This window comes from Denticeps clupeoides, chromosome 3 (genome assembly GCF_900700375.1).
Source record: "Denticeps clupeoides chromosome 3, fDenClu1.1, whole genome shotgun sequence".
Classification (NCBI taxonomy): Eukaryota; Metazoa; Chordata; class Actinopteri; order Clupeiformes; family Denticipitidae; genus Denticeps; species Denticeps clupeoides.
In genome coordinates, this window is record NC_041709.1 from 13,414,028 (window position 1) to 13,433,112 (window position 19,085).

The following is a 19,085-nucleotide window of genomic DNA, read 5'->3' on the forward strand; positions in this document are numbered from 1 at the left end:
GATCGTTAAAATCTTTACAATAAAAGGTAATACATTTTAGATCTATGGATCTCAGTGGATTCAAGCCATGAACTTACTAACTAACTTAGGGCAGAAATCACTCCCAGTTTCAGCCAGGACATGTGTATACTGGTAAAGTTTAATAAACTATCCCAAAATCAATATATCGAGCACAGCAATGGCGCAGAATGAGGAGCAGACGTCCCGCGATGCAAAGGAACATTTGCTTCAAGTCATTTTGACAACTGACATTACGGTGGCGCGCTCCACAAAAATCGCCCGCCCATGGAAAGTCGATACCGGTGTGACCGAGGCTGCTTCGTCGTCACCAGAACACATGAACACACGTTCGCCAGTGCTAATCTCTGCTGCTGACGCTGATCTCATCACCGGCTCCTTTCGATCAGACGATCGGGCTTCTGTGGCTGCCCGACTGCTGAACGCAAGGACATTTACGTTTACAGCGTTTATCAGACGCCCTTATCCAATCAGTAGTTACAGTGACAGTCCCTCTGGAGACACTCAGGGTTAAGCGTCTTCCTCAGGGACACAATGGTAGTAAGTGGGGTTTGAACCTGGGTCTTTTGGTCATAGGCGAGTGTGTTACCCGCTAGGTTAATACCACTCATAGGACCGGAGAAGAGAACCCCTCCTGCGGCATATTAGCAGCAGAAATGAACGATAGTCGCAGATGGGTTTTTTTTTTTTGTTTTTGTAAACGCATATTGCAGCACCTGCCATCCGTCCAGTCAGGAATGTCGAATCAGCCCTTGGCTACTGTACAGCTCATCCTCAACATAAACGAAGACAGTCGCCTAAAACGAAAGGACCAGTCGGGCCCGATTCACCCCGCGGCCAGTTTCGGAAGGAAAGGAAGGAATTAGCAGCGGTTTTGTGGCAGTAGCCAGCCGGCTAGCTCGCTAGCGGTAGCCTGAAGTGTCGTGGCCATCAACACAGCGTCAAGTCGCAGCTTCCGGGTTAATCCGCTACTCCGCGGAGGCCAGTAACTCACCCTTTCCGCACTCTACTGGTGCATGTCCTTTACTGGGGACGCTTCTGACACAAAAACTGCCCGCCGCTGCGCGGGAGAACGGCGTTTCTTTTATTTCCCAGAGGTTAATTGCCCTCTGCAGCCTCGACGGTCAGCTGATCGGATGACGGCTTTACGAAAACACGCTGCAGTCGGAGGAAAGTGACGTAGGCGTTTGTTGGGCATGTTCGCGCCGGCGTTAATTTGAGGTGTGCGGCGAAGCGACTAGAATAATATATAGTCGTGGACTGAGGAAAAAACATCATATAAAAAATAAATCCCAAATGTGGTTGAACAAAACAAATTATTTTTTACCAATTAAAATAGTACAATACCACAATGTAAAAGTGATACGGTACAATACAAACTCTCACAGAGAGTTCAACAAAGTTTATTTAAAACATATACAGTAATTAAAAAGGGTGATCAACTTGACAGTATAAAAGTGCAAGGCAACAAATTGGCAGCACAGGCCTAAAGACATAGGAGGTAATAAATGAGTTATGCCATCATAAATCCCTCTTACCTATTTGCAGAATTCAGTGAAAGGTTTTTTTTTATTGTTAACGATCCATGTAAAGTGAATGACAATGTTGACCATATCCAAGTCAGACGGATTGTATGTTATCAATGTAGAAATTGATAGGAGATTTATCAAACTGTGGGATATTGTAAACCTTGAGTGATGGGCATTGCTATCTAAAGTCCTGTTTCACAATCTGAATCAATTTAAAAAAAAACACAGCTCCACCTCAACTTTAAATCTTCTATTTAGAAAGTCTGCCACTGATATATTATTAATTATTTCAAAATGTGTTTAATATTTGGAGAAACCTGCCACTTGGCATATTTTCCGTAATCGACTGATTCCCATAAAAATAGCTGGAAATGTTTTCCTAAATTAAACTCATGGAAAAGAATGGATTTAAAATATCGACTAGGGAAAGTGAAGTGATTGAAACACTGCAGCACAGCACACGGTGACACAATGAAATGTGACATTTGGGAAGTCATGACAGGCGCCCGGCAAGCAGTGTGGGGATGGTGCTTTGTTCAGTGGCACCTCAGTGGAACCTTGGTGATTTGGGATTCGAACCATCCTTCCAACTACGGTTCCGTTATCTTACCTGCTAAGCCAATGCTGCCCTGTGGTTGGGACAACCACCAGTAACCAACCAACCAATAAGTAACCTTATTACTACGTTTATTATCATGTAGATTACAACTTTGAATTGTTAAATTCACTGTTTGACTTTGAACAAAAATAACGTGAGAATGTATGACACGCTGAGCAGTGGGACCTGATCGGTTCGCTGCTATGTACTGAAGGGATTGTAATTTAAGATGTAACACAGTTGTTATTACATCAACAGCATAATTAATAACGTTTCTCTCCATTATTACAATCCTTCAAATATTGTCAGTCTTTGACATTAAATGGTCAAACACAAGTAGACAAGGATAAGCTAATTTGGTAACGTGCTTGGAAGTCAACGTCAACTTTATGAAGCTTCTGGAATTTATTGTAAAAACAGATCCCTGTTTATTAAAGCCATTTGTTGAATTCACAAAATCTTGCTTACTTGCACTTTATGTTAGTATATAATTGGTTCTGGAGAAACATTGTTTCATTTCACTATGTACCGTCTAACACACATGTAGCTGAAATGACAATAAAACTCACTTGAACTTCATTCTGGGAAAATGTTGCAAGATTTGCCAAATGTTTGAGATTTCAAGTGAATTTCAAGCGATTAGTTTATCACCCAATGAACACAGCGGCTCCATATGTAGCTTAGAAGTTCAACATACCCAAATGAGTTCTATAGAAACATAATGAGCTAATTCAAAGATGCAATTTGAAAAGATGTCATTTTGACTGTGCTATGCTGTTAGACTTTCACTTTAAAAATAAAGCAAAATTGCTTCTTCAGAGAATGACTGACTATATGAATTGCATAATATGCAATCAACAAATACTGTAGTTTGTCTAACCAATAAGGCTTGTGTTTCTGTTCCAGTGATAAGAATTGAGGCTAATAGAGTTGAAGCCTAATTCACATTCAGCTTCTATATTGTAAAGTGAAATGGTGTTTCTAAAGAATATGCTCATCTTAAGAAAATACATAAGGTTGTGCACTCTCAAGCTGGACAAAGAAGTAATCACATTCTTTATTATAACATTTACTGTACCTTAAAACAGACAATACACAAAGAGACAACATTTCTTGAGGCACAGAAGTATGCATTGCTCAGCTGAGGGGAAAAATAAGAAAATGCACAAATGTAATCTTTACAAATCATTGTAATCTTAATGGATTAGAAAGACATTAACAATGACATAATATAATTTATGTAACAGTTTTCATATTGCTTACTGTTGTCTTCAAGTGACATATTGTGAGCTACTGTATCCCACCACCATGTCTATAATAGAAATTTAAGAATAAATTGGAAATTATGTAGAAGGATGGACTTCAGTTTAACCTTCGTCCATGCAATTGTTTAGTCTGAATACTTGCATGAATTTTTAATCGTTTTATTTTCTTGGTGCAAAATGCATAGTCATGATTCATAAGATCACGATTTTGGCTCTGGGAGAAACAAAAAAACACACATTTAAAAACACACTGGCATTTTTGTAGAATTATGCAAAACATTCTGTAAACATCTGGTTTCCAGTAAAAAATAGAAAATTCTCCCAGCATAATTTCAGAATTCCTATAGGAAAGGACTGTCATCCATGATGATTACACATATTAATGTAAAAATATACAATTTTTAAATAAGACACTTCACCTTACCAGTCCAAAGGATTAATAATGACTGAAACACTGGCAAAGAAATTTATATATATTTATATATATATATATGCAACCTGTAAGTCTAAAGGCAAAATGCAAGTCTTTTCAACATGCATACACCAGTGAAGAGTGTTTCCAGCCATTTAAGACATCTAAAAATCCTGAGATATCAAACAATTTGTTATACACAAACGTACAACTATAAAACCAGTGTTGGTCTTCGGTGAGCCATTGTAGTGCAAGAGTTTTAGTGCAGGCAGGGATAAGGAACCCTTAAATATTTTCAGCCTGAGGGGCCTCTTTGATGCTTTCTGGTGCGTCCCGCCGCGCCCTGGGCTTCTGCCGAATGCTACGTCCCGTGGAAATGAGGTCAGCATAGCCTCTTGAGTGGGAAAATGCGTAAGCGGAGCGCCGGGAACGAGCACCTCGCTGGAACGTGGGCTTCTCTTTCGGTGGCTCCTCTGCCTGCCTCTCAAACTTCCTCCTATTTCTCTGAAGCTGACAAATAACAATCCATTTAATGCTAATACTCAGACTCACTTAGAAACATTAACATCACTGCGAGCGAGCGTGGATCTTTGCCGTACCTCGTCTCCAACAGATGGCCATATGGTTTTACAGAGAAACTGGATGCAGATGACTGGCAGCAAACTGATTCCCACTGTCAAAATGATTGTGAGCCACAGGTAGGGCTGTCTGAGTGCATTGGAGGCCACACCTAGAAGAGAAACAGTGTTTTTATTTTACTGCTAATATGTAAATAACTTTATAAATCCCCCACATATATTATGTTAATAATAATAATAATATTAGCCTCATATTAACAAATGATAAAAGAATAAAAGTCACCAGTAAATTTGAAGGCAGAAGGAAAGATGACATGAATCCCAGCACTATGGATGTCAAACATGATGCCAAAATATATTGCCATACTGCCTAAAACAGCAAAGCAGTTGACAAACGTCCAGTACGATGTGTCCAGGGATATCTGTAATAGAAGAAATTGTGACAATGTATATATTTCCAAATGGAATGTGATGTAAATGTTTCCAATAAAATCATTTACATGTATTAGAGCATCTACCTGCAGATTGACAGTGATTATGAGAGATGATGCAGTAACCACGGCGAAAGACTGATAGTCAGAAGGGGCTTCACCATCCTGACCCATGGTCTGGAGGAAAGCTCCATATGGGATGAAAAAAATTATGAGCGAAGTGAAGATGCCATGGAACAGACTGATGAAGAAGTTCTTGTAATTGAATAATGTCCCTTGCTGGCCTGGTAGGTACAATTTGGGGAACATTAAACTCAGCTTGTCGTTGACATCCTAGAGCAAAACAGAAAATTGTGTTAATTTGTGATAAAGTGAAGTGATTGTCACTTGTGATACACAGCAGCACAGCACAGTGAAACACACATTCAGCAGGTCTGACACAAATATCAGCAGCAACATGCAATGTCCTGTACCTGATCAAGCAGTCCCACCAACAGAACTGGCAAGCTACTGTAGCACACGTTGTAAAGTGTAATGAACCAGTCTTCATATGCAACCTGCACCAGTGAATCAGGCAATTTTAAAACGGTTTAAAAATACTTAATGAATTGTAGTCAGTATAACTTTATTAAAAGAAATGTTCTGCTGACCTGAGAGGAGTATCCACTGAAGAAGGAGTACCAGAAATGAACCAGCGTGAACGAAAAGTTCTTGTAGAAGAAATATCGCAGAAATTTGCACATCCGAATGTAGGACCAACGGCCGTGAACCAGTAGGAGGCGCTGTAGGTACCGGAACTGAGCAAAGGCGTAGTCACTGGACATCACTGCCTGCATGCCCTCCTGTCCGCTGATACCCACTCCAATGTCCGCAGCTGCAAAGAATAAAAGCAATGATGTGATGTTCAGTCCTGCAGAAAATATCATTAATCAGAGTACAGTAATCAATGTAGACAATTAACCTCTGCACAAGTCTTTTAAATGTCATACTGATATACTGATTGTTGCATAGTCAGTCATATTTGATAGGAAAAGTACAATGGTTTGCAATATACTAATGATATTTTCCAAATCAATTCTACATGCCAGGTCTGAAAATTTTATAAATGTTAGGTGCTACATTTTAATCCAAGTCACTGTGTACTTAGAAAAACACTGAAGCTATTTTATTTCTTGAAATCAAGCTGCCAAGTTTCTCCTACTTACTCTTGATCATGTTGACATCATTGGCTCCATCCCCTATGGACAGTGTGATGGCCTTCTTGTACTTTTTCACCAGGTTGACCACATTTGCTTTTTGCTTGGGTGTGACTCGGCAGCAAATGACTGCACCACACTCACACGCCATGTCCACAAAGTCCTGCTGCCGCAACTCTTTCTCATGGTCGTTCATTGGCTGGCTGTCCTGTGGGCTGGTGGGAGATGGTTTCTTTCCAAGGCGGCGCAGACGCAGTCTACGCCTCTTCTTCTTTTTCTCATAGAGAATCTCGTTCTGTGTTGACAGAGACATTCTGATATGCCTGAAGCACATTGTTTCCACCACAGAATAAGACTACTTCAGTCACTGAGAGCTTACCAGCCATCCACCAGTGATGATCAGAGCATTTTTGCCACCCTCGGGAAAGAAACGTTCTTTTATTTTCTTAGGTTTGCCCAAGGGTTCATTCCTCCTACTGTTCTGTCGCATGCTCAGTTTTTCACTGACAAAGAGATAGAAATACAGGTTGTGGGAAAGTTCAAACGAGGAAACCTATGATATTTATGGAAATGCACTCTGTGAACTGTGTATTGTTAGGCCTGAACAAAACAGTGTTCAGGCCTAAACCTACTTCACATCCTCTCCATAGTAGATCTGCATGTCGTCTGTCAGCAGCTGACAGGAAAAACCAATGTTTTCAGCAGTTTCTGTAGAATGATACAAATTTATTATTTTTTATTTTTAAATCATGCAACACGACAGACAATTAAATAAGAAACAGCGAAGAGTTCAAGAGCACCCCATTTGTACCTTTCTTATCTCCTGTCAGTACCCAAATTTTGATATCAGCTTTAGCAAGTTTGGCAATGGTCTCGGGAACCCCATCCTGGAGTTTATCCTCTATGGCAGTGGCACCAATCAGCTGCAAAATGAAAGGTATGCAAGGGTCACTGAACAGTGAAAAGAAAACTTAAGAAATTATGATAATTCACTACCTATCTGAAATCCAGAAAATAATTTGTGATGTCTGATTATCTACCTATGATGGTTATGTTTTTGTAACGTTTTATTGAAGAGTGAATGTTTCAATGTATTGCAAATGAGTAACTGCCCCATTAACCTGCCACACAAACTCTTCAAATAACTAATGTATTTCCTCACCAGAAGGTCTTTCTCTATCTGCTCATACACCTCGTCCAAAGCCTCCTCTCGGTTTCTCATAGCAATGCTGGCCTCCTTGTACTTCCTGCTCCAGGCATCAAAGTCTGCACGGCTGATATCTTTGTAACATAGGCAGAGTGTCCGCAGAGTCTCATTGGCGAAGACCTACAAGAGGGTCACAGTGCAGTCACATTAATCAGCTTAATAGAAACATGACAAAAGTGAGGTCACCAAAGCTCTTATTGACTTATGCCCCTGAAATTTGTCCAGCAGTAGGAAAACGTTTTTTTCAAAATGTCAAAACCAACACATGATCTATTGAAAGAAGTTTGACTTACATCCAGGGCTTCCTGTGTGACATCCTTGTATTTGCTGTTTGGGCTCAGGCGTTCATAGATAACAGTATCTGCCCCCTTGCAGTACAGGCGGATTTTGCCATCTGGGAACCTTACTACCAACAGACGTTAGGAGATGGTTCAAGACACTTAATTTCAAGTCCTCCCTCTTTGTCATATACTGTAATGATTCCTTTATCTCAAATGTTGAATGACTCAGTTATAAAATGGTATGAAAGCAGAATGTGCACTCACAGATGATGGACATGCGTTTTCGGTCACTGTTGAAGTCCAGCAGCGCCAACATCTCGTAAGTTGTTTCTGTGCCCATCTCACTGATTGTTATGGTGTCCTGAGTGCGAGATAGGAATACAAAGCCAAAGTTCCTGGCTGCTGTAACAAGTGCACCCTCATCAGGCGAGGCAGCCTGATACACCAGGTCATCTGGGCAAGGGAGAAAGTCAAAGTTATTGAAATGAACAAAAACAATACCAAATAACTCCTCAACAGTTCAATTCTTAAAACAAATTATTGATTTCTAGAAGTGTGGAAGTGTACGAGGCAACCACATACCTTCCCTCTGCTCCACCATAACTGTGTGACAGAGGGACAGGAGCTTGAAGAACTCCAAAACATCTTTATCCTTCTTTGACTGGATGCAGGAAATTAGATGATGGTCATAGAACTGGAACTTCTTTTCAGCGAATATGTTACTGCTGAAGTCTACTGGCTGCAGAGAAAAATATGGCATTCAGTCACCTTAGCTTCGTTTACTAAATAAAGTCACAAAAATCAACACAACAATGGATTACCCTCTTGTCATGTCCCATTGGTGATCCATCAGGATTGTTAGGGTCACCTGACAGGTTGAAAAGATGGTTAAGACTCATATAGGACAAATCACAATTGAACAATTTCTAGGACACTTCTAAAAATACATGCTGGTTGCAACTCAGTGCAGACAGCAAGTCAATTAATTTATTTCCATCAAAGCGGAAAAACGTTTCACCCTTTCTTTAAAATTCACAAAATAAAGGGATGGTAAATTAAAAAATGTAACTGAAACTCAAGATTAGTTACATCTCCCAAGTAGCGTGAAGCATATGATCAGTTTAATCAGTCCCTGTGTGCTACTCTCATTTTATGAAACATTGCACTGTTTACATGCCTGTTTACAAATGTATTAATGGCAATACTCAATATATAACATTCCACGAATTGAAAATACAGTTATTATTTCAGTGATTAAAGATGTATAGATGTAAGGGGGGTGGTAGTAGCCTAGTGGGTAGCACTCATCTATGAACCAGAAAACCCAGGTTCAAACCCCACTTACTACCATTGTGTCCCTGAGCAAGACACCGAACCCTGAGTGTCTCCGGGGGGGCTGTCCCTGTAACTACTGATTGTAGGTCGCTCTGAATAAGGCAATCTGATAAATGCTGTAAATGTAAGGTATTTCTATTCATGATGCTTCTACTCTTCAACCTAGAGATTAAAAGGTAAATGTCTCACCATACACACGTCCAGCGATGCTACACTTTTTGAAGGCCATAATGTTCTGCGTGAGGGTACCAGTCTTGTCAGAGAAAATGTACTCAATCTGGCCGAGCTGCTCATTGAGGGTAGTGGTACGCGCCTTGGCTGGGGTGTCTTTCTCAGAGTAGTACATCTGCAGGTCCCAATTGATGAACTTGCTCTGACCCAGACGAATGACTTCCACACTAAGCAGCAAGAAGTCAAATAACATCAATGCCACACATATAAGCCACCCTGCATATGTGTAATGAATGAATACAGACAACTGCAAATGAGCATCAACTAAACTAAATGATGTAAAGTGAAAAGACAGAAAGACAGGAGAAGAATGTTTGAAGATGATAGAACTGTACCTGACATAGAGGGATATGGGCACCATGGTGTTAAGGACAATGATGTAGCCCCAGAAACTGAGAAAACCCCTGTAAGAGGCAGTCTGGTTGAGTCCATCATACAGGTACCAGGCCCGGCTTCCAACATCCTGATACCAGTATGTGTGACCGATAGCAAGGCCAGCACACACCAGAATCAGCAAGACAAAAATCTAAAGAGGAGAGAAAGGATGAGGTACCAAACAAATAATGTTTTTTGATTCAAGGTTTCCATGTAACATGCTAACTTACAGTGTAAACCATGTAGTTCATCAGATAATCAATTTTAGTCCTCTTGAAACGAGTCTTGCCACCATTCCTCATGATTTTAGTGTCAGATCCTATTCAGGAAAATCAAACAAGTGCAATTTAAAACATATACATATAATGCATATTGCTGATATTATTGTATTAACAGAATATTTATTAAAAACATATCCCTATACAAAATAATAAATGAATGAATGTCCCAAATCATTTTTCCTCCAATTGAACACTGAACATAAAAGTGCACCTTCTGACCTGCATAGATAACCAGACCATGGCACTCATCAGTGTTACGGACTTTACAGCCTCTCAGGAGCATGTTGTCCAGGTCAAGAGGAAAACGTTCTCGTCCCCACAGCATGTTGCCAGTAAACTTGTCAAGTCGATTATTGGGTTCCTCGCACTCAATCAGGGCTGAGCAGAAACATAAAGACTCATTTTAGGAATGAAAGACAAAGATACTTTGATCACTTACAGGATGAATGAAAGTGAAACTCATCATCATGCCTTTTACACAGTAAAGAACATTTAACTATGTCTGACAGGACAGAAGAACATGATTACCATCAAAACTTTGCAGCTGACTCTCCTCCTGCAACCGCTCATGTGTCACTTTTAGACCCATTTTAAACTTTAGATTTGTCTCCCTAAAAAAAAAAAAAAAAAACACACACACACAAAAATATAAGCAAAACCACGTGTACACACAGTGTATATTTTCAGCCTCAATGAATTATCACTTAAGGAACTGAACTGATTATTTAACACACCAGGTTATCTAGACATACAAACTTTTTTTGAGTATTATTAGACACCCCTTCTTTTACATTTTATTTCTTAACTATTCAAAAGCAAAATGGGTTAAAGCGTGCTGCCGAGAACTCTCAGGTGCCATAGAGATATCTTAACATAATCTGCATTACTATAACAGAAGCAGTTGTTTAATTAACGGGTGTTTCTCATTCTTATCAGAAACCCGAGGACAACAAACAATGAGCCTAGTCCCATTACATCCATTTACCCTGGCTCACATCTCCCTCTCCCAACCATTCACTAGACTGTATCCAGATAAAGTTTCCTTTATCACAACCCCCATATTATTGTAATATTGACATAATGATTATGCTATTATTTCAGTCCAAGTCCAACAAAGTACCAACAGCATTTTCTCTCAGACAAATGGACATCTTACCCATCAAGTTCAGCTGTCTCTACATAACAAAGGCTGTTGGGATTTGAGCTGGACAACAACAAAATGTCGGCCTAAATTAAATCAAATGGGAAAACAAAAAGGTTTGAAATGAAAAATCAGACAATGAAAAATTGCTGGTGAAAACACAAACAAATAATTGCTGGAATGAATAAATGAATGAAGTAATGAAAGAAACAAACACTATAGGATATGTTCTTAAACTTACTGGAATAAAATCATTTTTCTTTAATCTTACAACATCGCCAACTTGTATCTGCATCCACCTACACTCTTGGAACCTTTAAAAAAATATATTATAATAATTAGACATCATGAGAGGGATATTTAGATTTAGACATTACACAACAACATGTCTCACTATTTTCCAATTGAAGACAACACTATGGCAAAGACAACAGCAAAGAGCAAATCAGCTAAACCGGCAAAGAATGACCAAAAAGGCCAGCATTTGAAGACCACATATCCCATTTCTTCTTCCCTAATGCTTTAAACAATGATTCATGGGTGTGTGGAAACCTCTAGGAGTGACTAAATTCATACAGGTAATTACAGGCTTCAGAAAAAAGCTCAAAATAACCATACCTGCCATTGAGCAACACCTCACATTTCCTGTTGTTGATCTCCTTGTCCATCCTGTGTCGTGCCTGGAAGAACAGTTAATGGTAAGCGGACTGATGGTTGATTCAGTTTCATTTACAAGACTGAGACTTCACATTTGTTTCTTTTTAATGAACAATGCAGTTAGTGCCCCAAAATATATTTCATTTTACAAAGTAAAATATATTTCAAAGTTACAAAGTAACAAACAAGTAACACTCACCAAGTCATCCACCAGGTCTTTGATGGCAGTGATGCCCAGCACCAGGACCAAAGGCACCAAAGTAGTGTACCAAGGTAGTGTGGTGATTTCAGGAATGATCTATTCAAATAGATCACCAATACTTTGTTAAAACACATTGGAAAATGTACACAGGTGCTATTTGACTTGCAACTGTATGGACAAACATACCTGTAAAATGAGCAAGGCAAGGAAGTAGAGGTTTGCTGCGCGTTTGAACTGCTCGTACAGGTTTAGGGGTAAGAATGTTATGACATTGTACTTGTAGGTCCTGATTGCATTTCCCTGGGAGAGAAAGAAAGAATATTAAGGAAAACAGACATGCAGTTATGAACACCAAATATCCCTCTAGTCCATTATCTAGTTCCTATCATTACCTCTCCTCATTTTCATGTCTCTATTTTTGGTTTGGTAAGCAAATGTAAATGTGCATTTAAAAGATTGTTAAGGGTGAAAATTTTGAATTAAATTAATACTATTTTTTCCCCATGAACCCCATAAGAAGGTGATAAGACAGACACATTCTAAACTGATGCATAGGAACAATTTTCATGCATGCAAAACAACAAAGGTGGCTGCCAAGAGACCAACTTGACCAATGAGCAGGATAAACACCGGAATAAGACAAGTCAAATAAAGCATTTGAATGTGCCTTGCATGAAAGGCACAGAAGTCACATGCCTTGTAAGCAAGTGCTCCAATGTTCCAGGCTTAGTGGTAAAAAAAAAAAATTATTCCGCAAAATTGTGTCGTGGAGGCAGAAAAATATTAACTTCAGGCCACAATGTGACAGGCCTTTGATTCAGGTGATGCCACACATCCCTGGAACCACCAGTGAGGTCATCCACACCACAGAGTGCAAATGAAATCTAATTTCTTAAAGGCTAAGAAGTCATGTCAGTGAGGTCAGTACACAGCAGACAAACTACCTACAGCCAAGTTTCAAATTCCCTCATCTGCAGTGTCAAGCATACCAAGACACCTGCTTGCCAATAATGCCACAGATCAAAGAACATTGAAATCAGGTGATTATATATGTGTATGTGTGTATGAATGATTGACAGCAGTCAGTCACACACTTCAAGACCTCATTCTGGAAAAATTATCAAATTTGAGCTGATTTGCGAACATTCTAAACACTACAGCCCCACCAAGACTCTTTGACATGAAAAAATATAGATATATTAAAATTAAAAAATCATTGGTATCTGCTTCCCTAAACAAAATACAAGTGGTTATTTATCATTAACTTAAGAGAAAACATCACAACCCTCAGCTGATCAGTTTTTGTCTATATAGAAACTCCAATCAGCATAAAGCAGAAATGTGAAACACTTACAGCATATTTGCACCTCTTGAAACACAAAAAGAATTTTTTCTGAAATTGAGGTTGCTTGCAGAAACTCCGGTCATTAGCTTTGACCTGCCAGTTGAGATCTAGAAGACAACACAGGGGAATTGATTCACAAAGAAAACTAACTTAATATAGACAAATGGACAACTTTTCTGTTAAAAATAGTATTTTGCAATTCCTCAAGGTCCATGACACCAATTAACTTTACCACTGAGTTGTGAAACAGATGGAAGCCCTTCTGGTTGCTCGTCAATGCTTGGTTCCAACTCATCATCGGTCTCATCGTCGCTGTATGGCACCACTTCATCATCTGGCCCCAGTGAACCGTGGGAGTCTGCTCGTCTGCGACTCATCCTGGAGCATCAGGGGGTTCCTGGAAAGGTTAAACTATTATGTGACTGTAGAAAGCAATAACAATTGTTATTTTAATGTATAAAAGGTGAAAACAATACAGTTTAAAAAGGGTGGTCCCTAGCGTGTTCTTCTCCACTATGGCACCTTAGGGCTGTGCAATATGGAATATCGCAATATAAATTGAACCATAGACGATAGATTGTATATAATCGTGGTATATAATTTAATCTGTAAATAATCTGTAAACTGTTTTTGAAAGCAAAGGCTCAGCAGCAGGAAGTTGTATAATAAACCTTTTACTGATACATCAACATATAACCATATACCAGATAAAACCATATCTGGGCAAATCTACTGAAAGTGGACTGTCACACCCATAATGGCAGAGAAATACCAGGTATTTGTATGACGCGAGTGATTATATAAAATTTTATTGAAAATATTTAAATGAAACGATGCTTGTCCATAGTATATCATGCAGTCCTTACAGGATGGAGATGTGGGTGGAGATTTTTTTTTGGCCTTGCACCAAACAGGCTAGGACCACCCCTGGTCACTTCCATGCACATACTACACTTAGTAAACCCAGAAGTGCCCATCGTGCAGAGAACGGCAGATTACTGACTGATTGAAAGCTTGTTTCGTTTGATTCATTGGGTTTGGAGTATTTGAACTCTGGATTTAAGGATTTAGTCATTATATTTAGGGTCCATTTTCTAAAATCACATACATTTATACCGAACTATGGCACTGGTCGGATTCATTATCGGCAGCCAGTTGCAACTACCTTATATTGATCAGTCATGACTGCTGGAGCCAGACTTGGGACATTATCCCACCTCAGGGAGCACACCCCCTTACGAATAGTCGTGAGAACTCTAGAAACTCACACCAACATGGGGAAAGGAGGAAAACTGTACATGTATAAGCTGCTTTTAACACTTGTTTGTTCATAAAACATATTTAAATGCTCAAACAAACTGGCTTAAGCAGATCCGTGTTTACCGCTAGCCATGCTGGTGTCTGTGCACCATCCGTACCATCTGCTCAGAAATCAGCACATGCACATAATCCAAACCCATTCTGACTCAGTGGCTCATATGTTTCACATATTTTGAGTGCGTAACCATATGAATGGAAGGGAGATATCATTTGGTCATAAAATGCCATCTTAAATAAAATAAAAAAAATGTAATTCATGTCACACTAATGAACTTGACATTCTATCTGTGGCCAATAGCTCAAACACACATCACTAGACTGTCAAAACACAAGTTCCACCCTCATACTTTCAACATATCCTTTAAACTATATGAAATACTCCAATTCATGAAAGAATCCAAGCCTAGAATATACAAATATGTATATTTCTGGATAATTTTTCACACTGTATGTACAGACAAAACAAACATTCTCCAACCAAACCAAACACTTACCACGATATTACAGCAAACAGACGGATCCTAAAGCAAATATTCTGCAATTTCTTGTATTGCACAAAATCCTAGTCATATCTGCTCAACATTTTTGAAGAGAAAAAAAAAAAAAAAAAAAAACACTTATTTGCTGTAAAGATTCATTTTTTTCTGTAAATATCAGATAACCCTGTAAAGTGTTTGGAAAGTATCAAACTGCAATTCTTGACATGTCTATACTGAACTCATACAGACAAGCCAACATTACAGGTCTGCACAAGTCTAATTGGATGCCCTCTCTGTATAAGTGAACTTACCCTGAAAGGAAGCCTTCTATCACATGCAAAAACTGAAACGAACAGCCATTTTAACTCTTTGCGCACTACATGCTCTCACTGTGACTATTCAAGAATAGTGATGAAAGAAAAGGAACATTTTTGTCAATTCATTCTTCCTCAAACCAGTTTGTCTGGGAGTCAAGAGAGCGAAGCAGAAAAACATGTTACATTGTTTAGGCTTCATCGACTGATGCAGATCTTGACGCCATAAGACAACAAATATCCTCAGTTCAGTTCACTCACGCTGAGGTATTATAAGAGGGGGAAAAGGCTGTTCGAACACATTCGTGTAAGCGAACATGTCCAAGCATGATGTTACTGAGAACGCCCACTCCATTAAGGTCAGCTGCTCTGAGGGTTGCCCTCTTTCCTGGAGAAAACATGTGAGGAATGCAGACTCCACCTACTTAGTTCAATTGATGCCATCCGTGTCAGGTGTCAAATGTCACTTCCTCAATCATAGAAATTATAAATGGATTGCGTGCGTATAGTCTGTTTTACATCCAGTTTATATCAACATAAGCACACGTTAGTCAGTAATCACACCTTGCCACTGCCATCTTGACTTCTATGTTTGTCTAAGAGTTTCATTTAAATAACCAGCAAACCCACATACGACTATTGGGTCAACTTCATTTTCCTTAGAATCCTGGGTACATTATTCTCAGCTTTTTACAGACATCGCATCACAATACAAATATATTACTGTTATAATAACAGTCAGACAGGCAATGGAGTTGTCTATACGCCCATTCTAAAGCAGTACTATCATGCATCTTTAGAATACATATTTTTGCCACATTATTATATAATATTAAATACACTCATGTTTTCCATTTTGTTCCAGACATGGAAAGGTAAAAGAGTAGCATCCAGATGCATTTTAAATAAAAAAAAAAAAACATCTGAATAAACACTTTAATCTACTAACAGAAACCATGTAGGATCAGTGTTAGATTTACTCTAGATAGGTACACTGTAGATTAAACAGCTTTAAAAACACAAAAATGCCGTCCATCAACTAGGCTATTTATTTCTCAGATCATAGAATGGAATGTGCTTCAACCTGTGCAGGTTAATAGTAACATGTTACTCAACCTGTCGTTTACCACAATGCTTACTGCCGTTTTGCGTAAATCAGCAGTTGTCATCAGTAGCATCAGAGGCCGTGGAGGGACAGGAGGGATGGGGAGGTCACACACAGCATGCTTACCTGCTGGCCGGAAACCTGAGCCCTGGACCTCACGGCGCACACCCTTTCCACCCCCACCCCCGCTTCATCATTTAACACGCCTCTCTTGTCTGGTGCGCTCCTGAGGAGGGTGTGTAAGATAAAACACACACCTCGCCACTCAGGCTGGCAGGAAACCTTACCTAAAACTGGCTCCTGCGCGGTTCCTCACAGCGCAGATCCCCGCAGTTTACACATGGCATAAGCCAACACAGTGAAAGCAACAGAAAGTTATAAATATGTGATCAGCAGCAAGTGGTATTAAGTGATATGGAGAACACTGCCCTCCGTGTAATATATAAAATGCCAGGCATGGCTAGAACTATGATTATTCTTCATTTCAATAAAAGTAAAACATGTAAAAATGACAGGACCCTATATTCTTTGGTAAATACTATGTGGTTCACCAGCAACCTTTGCTAATTTGTCCATTGAAAGGGAAATATTTACTCATATGCATCACTTTGAAAGACAAATTTTAGTCCCGAGCAGAAGGGTGCCTCCCCAGATTAGCAACAAAAGCGCCATGAGGAGACTCCCGTGGCCATTGCAGTTGAAAAACAAATAAAGTGATTGTTACATCTAGATATGAAGATCTCCCCGCACATACCAAACGATTACAGAAAAACTGACTCTTTACAGTATACATTTACTGAAGGAGTATCATCAAAGCAGCAATAATTTCAGGGTGCGTGTAGTAGTTGTAAAATGGAAAAAAAAATCTTCATGCACGCTTTGTATGAATAACTGCATATGTAAAGTGATCTCATTCATCTAGCCAGCATGGAAACAAAGCAGGGCTGCCAGTGGAAAACTGCCAGGCTTATGCAGAGATGGCAAAAGTGACCTCAACATGCACCTGGGTATCAATATCAGATATTATGAAAAGGTTCTAACAGTTGGAATTTTTTTTTTTTTTAACTCAGTGAGATCCTGAATCCAAAACTATTTAGAAGTAGATACTGGCACATTAAGGTCATGCTGGGAAATAGAGGAGTGTGGTTAACGTTACATTTTATACTTTTAACAGAAAAGTCTGTTCACTCTATATGGTTCAGTCTCACTAACAGGGACGCCTGGACAACCAAATCAATTCAACAACTGGTGGTCTGCCTGAAAACCATTGAAACCTGTTACACCCACAGGTTCAACAAGTCTGAGAAGAGTTTTTGGCTCCAGTCATGAATATCAAGTGGGCTTTCAAGTGTCGCACATTTGCTTAAGAGTTCAACAGTGTGTCTAAAAAGCTCTCGATTTGGCTCCAGGACAACATTACTAATCAAATCATCAGAGTTGAGTCAAATCCATGGTAGACTACAACGGCTGTTGTTCAAACGCTGCTAAACTATGGAAGATTCCCAGCAGGGAAAGGTCAACACACACAAATTCAAATGACTAAACTCACAACACTGCAGCAGAACAAGTGACAACAACAAATATCTCCTGCTTTTGCATATGAACTGGTTTCCTGAACTGACACTGAAACCCTGTCAGATCTAAGTTCGGCCTCCGCTGCTGCATGTGGGAGCCTCATTGGGTCACCATCATGGTCAATAACCAATATCTGAAACTAGCAGGTAAAGCCAACGGCAATCATTAGATTTGCAACGGCGGGTTCCATGTTTTCAAAGTAGGTGAGCTTAACCAGCGTGGCGGGGCGAGGATCTCAACCCTACATCCTGGTTCGCACAGACGACAAAGCTCGAACACGTCCGGATACGAAAAGCAGAGAATGGTGTAAACGTGGGTATTAACCGGTCATTACGGTGGGTTTTCTAAGTCTGTATAAACAGTTCAAAAACAAAACGAAACTCAATGTTTAAGGTTGACACAACCCACTCGGGCTTGTAGGTTATCCCCACTTCACACATGGATATTAAAAACACACATGGAGAAACATCTGAATTGCACAAAACAAACGCGAATTTAAGTTCGATCAGCTCACAAAAACTTTTTTTGTTTTATGGAAAACACAACTTGGCGTAACGTGAACCATTACGAAGTTACGAAGTTTGGAGTCAGCGTGAAGTAATACTTACTGAACAAGTCACGCAGGTGATGCTGCAGGCGCCGTCTCAGATGTAAAAGTTGCTTTTAGCTACAAGAGAAGGTCCGAACACTGACCCGTGCCTGCGGCATCCAGGTAAACGCGACCCGGCGCGGTTACGAAGGCGTATTTCTGGGCGAGAGAGAAATAAAAAAAAAAAAGGAAGACGTACCGAATTTCCTCCGAACTCCGGCGACTGCGCGTTCTCGCCAACTTTCCGCTCCAGCTTCTGGTTTATTGCTCCATGCTTTCCTCGGTCTGGGTCCCGGTACGTGTGAAATGGCTCCCTGCGACGAAACTGGCAGAACTGGTCGGGCGAGGTGAGTCTGCGGGCAGGCGGCAGACCCGACAAAGGACTTACGCCCGGAGAACGGAGCGCATCGTCATCGTTACCTGGCGCCACCTGTAAACGTGGGGGGAAAAGAAGAAAAAGAAAGAGGAGGAGGAGGAGGGGGAGGGGGAGGAGGAGGAGAGGGGGGAGAAACACGCAGCTGATTACATGCAGACACGTGACGCGCCCGCCTTACGCAAAGGTGTGGCGGGTACGTCTGACAGGTGCGGCTCCTCCGATTAAAACGCAGCAGAGCCTGCTTT

The 19,085-nt window shown here is 40.1% G+C and overlaps 2 protein-coding genes across 7 annotated transcripts in view; both read right to left on the reverse strand.

Annotated features, from left to right (window-relative positions):
- wdr7 (WD repeat domain 7) overlaps positions 1 to 1,167 on the reverse strand; it is a 125,744-nt gene extending 124,577 nt beyond the window's left edge. For all 5 annotated transcript variants that reach the window (XM_028972907.1, XM_028972910.1, XM_028972909.1 and 2 more), the window contains exon 1: positions 1,013 to 1,167. The gene's annotated coding sequence lies outside the window, so the exon portion shown is untranslated. The remainder of the gene's footprint in view (positions 1 to 1,012) is intronic.
- Positions 1,168 to 3,178: 2,011 nt separating this feature from the next.
- atp8b1 (ATPase phospholipid transporting 8B1) lies at positions 3,179 to 18,916 on the reverse strand. 2 transcript variants are annotated; one of them, XM_028972706.1, is made up of 28 exons: positions 18,664 to 18,916; positions 13,315 to 13,479; positions 13,092 to 13,189; positions 11,924 to 12,037; positions 11,735 to 11,833; positions 11,497 to 11,558; positions 11,120 to 11,192; positions 10,894 to 10,964; positions 10,266 to 10,348; positions 9,957 to 10,115; positions 9,687 to 9,775; positions 9,417 to 9,607; positions 9,040 to 9,248; positions 8,337 to 8,383; positions 8,098 to 8,254; positions 7,780 to 7,968; positions 7,528 to 7,640; positions 7,190 to 7,354; positions 6,839 to 6,950; positions 6,660 to 6,735; positions 6,407 to 6,530; positions 6,037 to 6,322; positions 5,482 to 5,705; positions 5,305 to 5,388; positions 4,919 to 5,164; positions 4,684 to 4,822; positions 4,422 to 4,552; positions 3,179 to 4,332 (listed from the first exon to the last, which is right to left on the reverse strand). In XM_028972706.1, the coding sequence occupies exons 2-28, from the start codon at positions 13,457 to 13,459 to the stop codon at positions 4,108 to 4,110; spliced, it is 3,711 nt and encodes a 1,236-aa protein (XP_028828539.1). In that variant the 5' UTR covers positions 13,460 to 13,479; positions 18,664 to 18,916; the 3' UTR covers positions 3,179 to 4,107. The 2 variants fall into 2 exon arrangements, with proteins under 2 accessions (XP_028828539.1, XP_028828540.1); XM_028972707.1 differs by lacking the exon at positions 18,664 to 18,916 and adding an exon at positions 18,484 to 18,628.
- Positions 18,917 to 19,085: the final 169 nt, after the last annotated feature.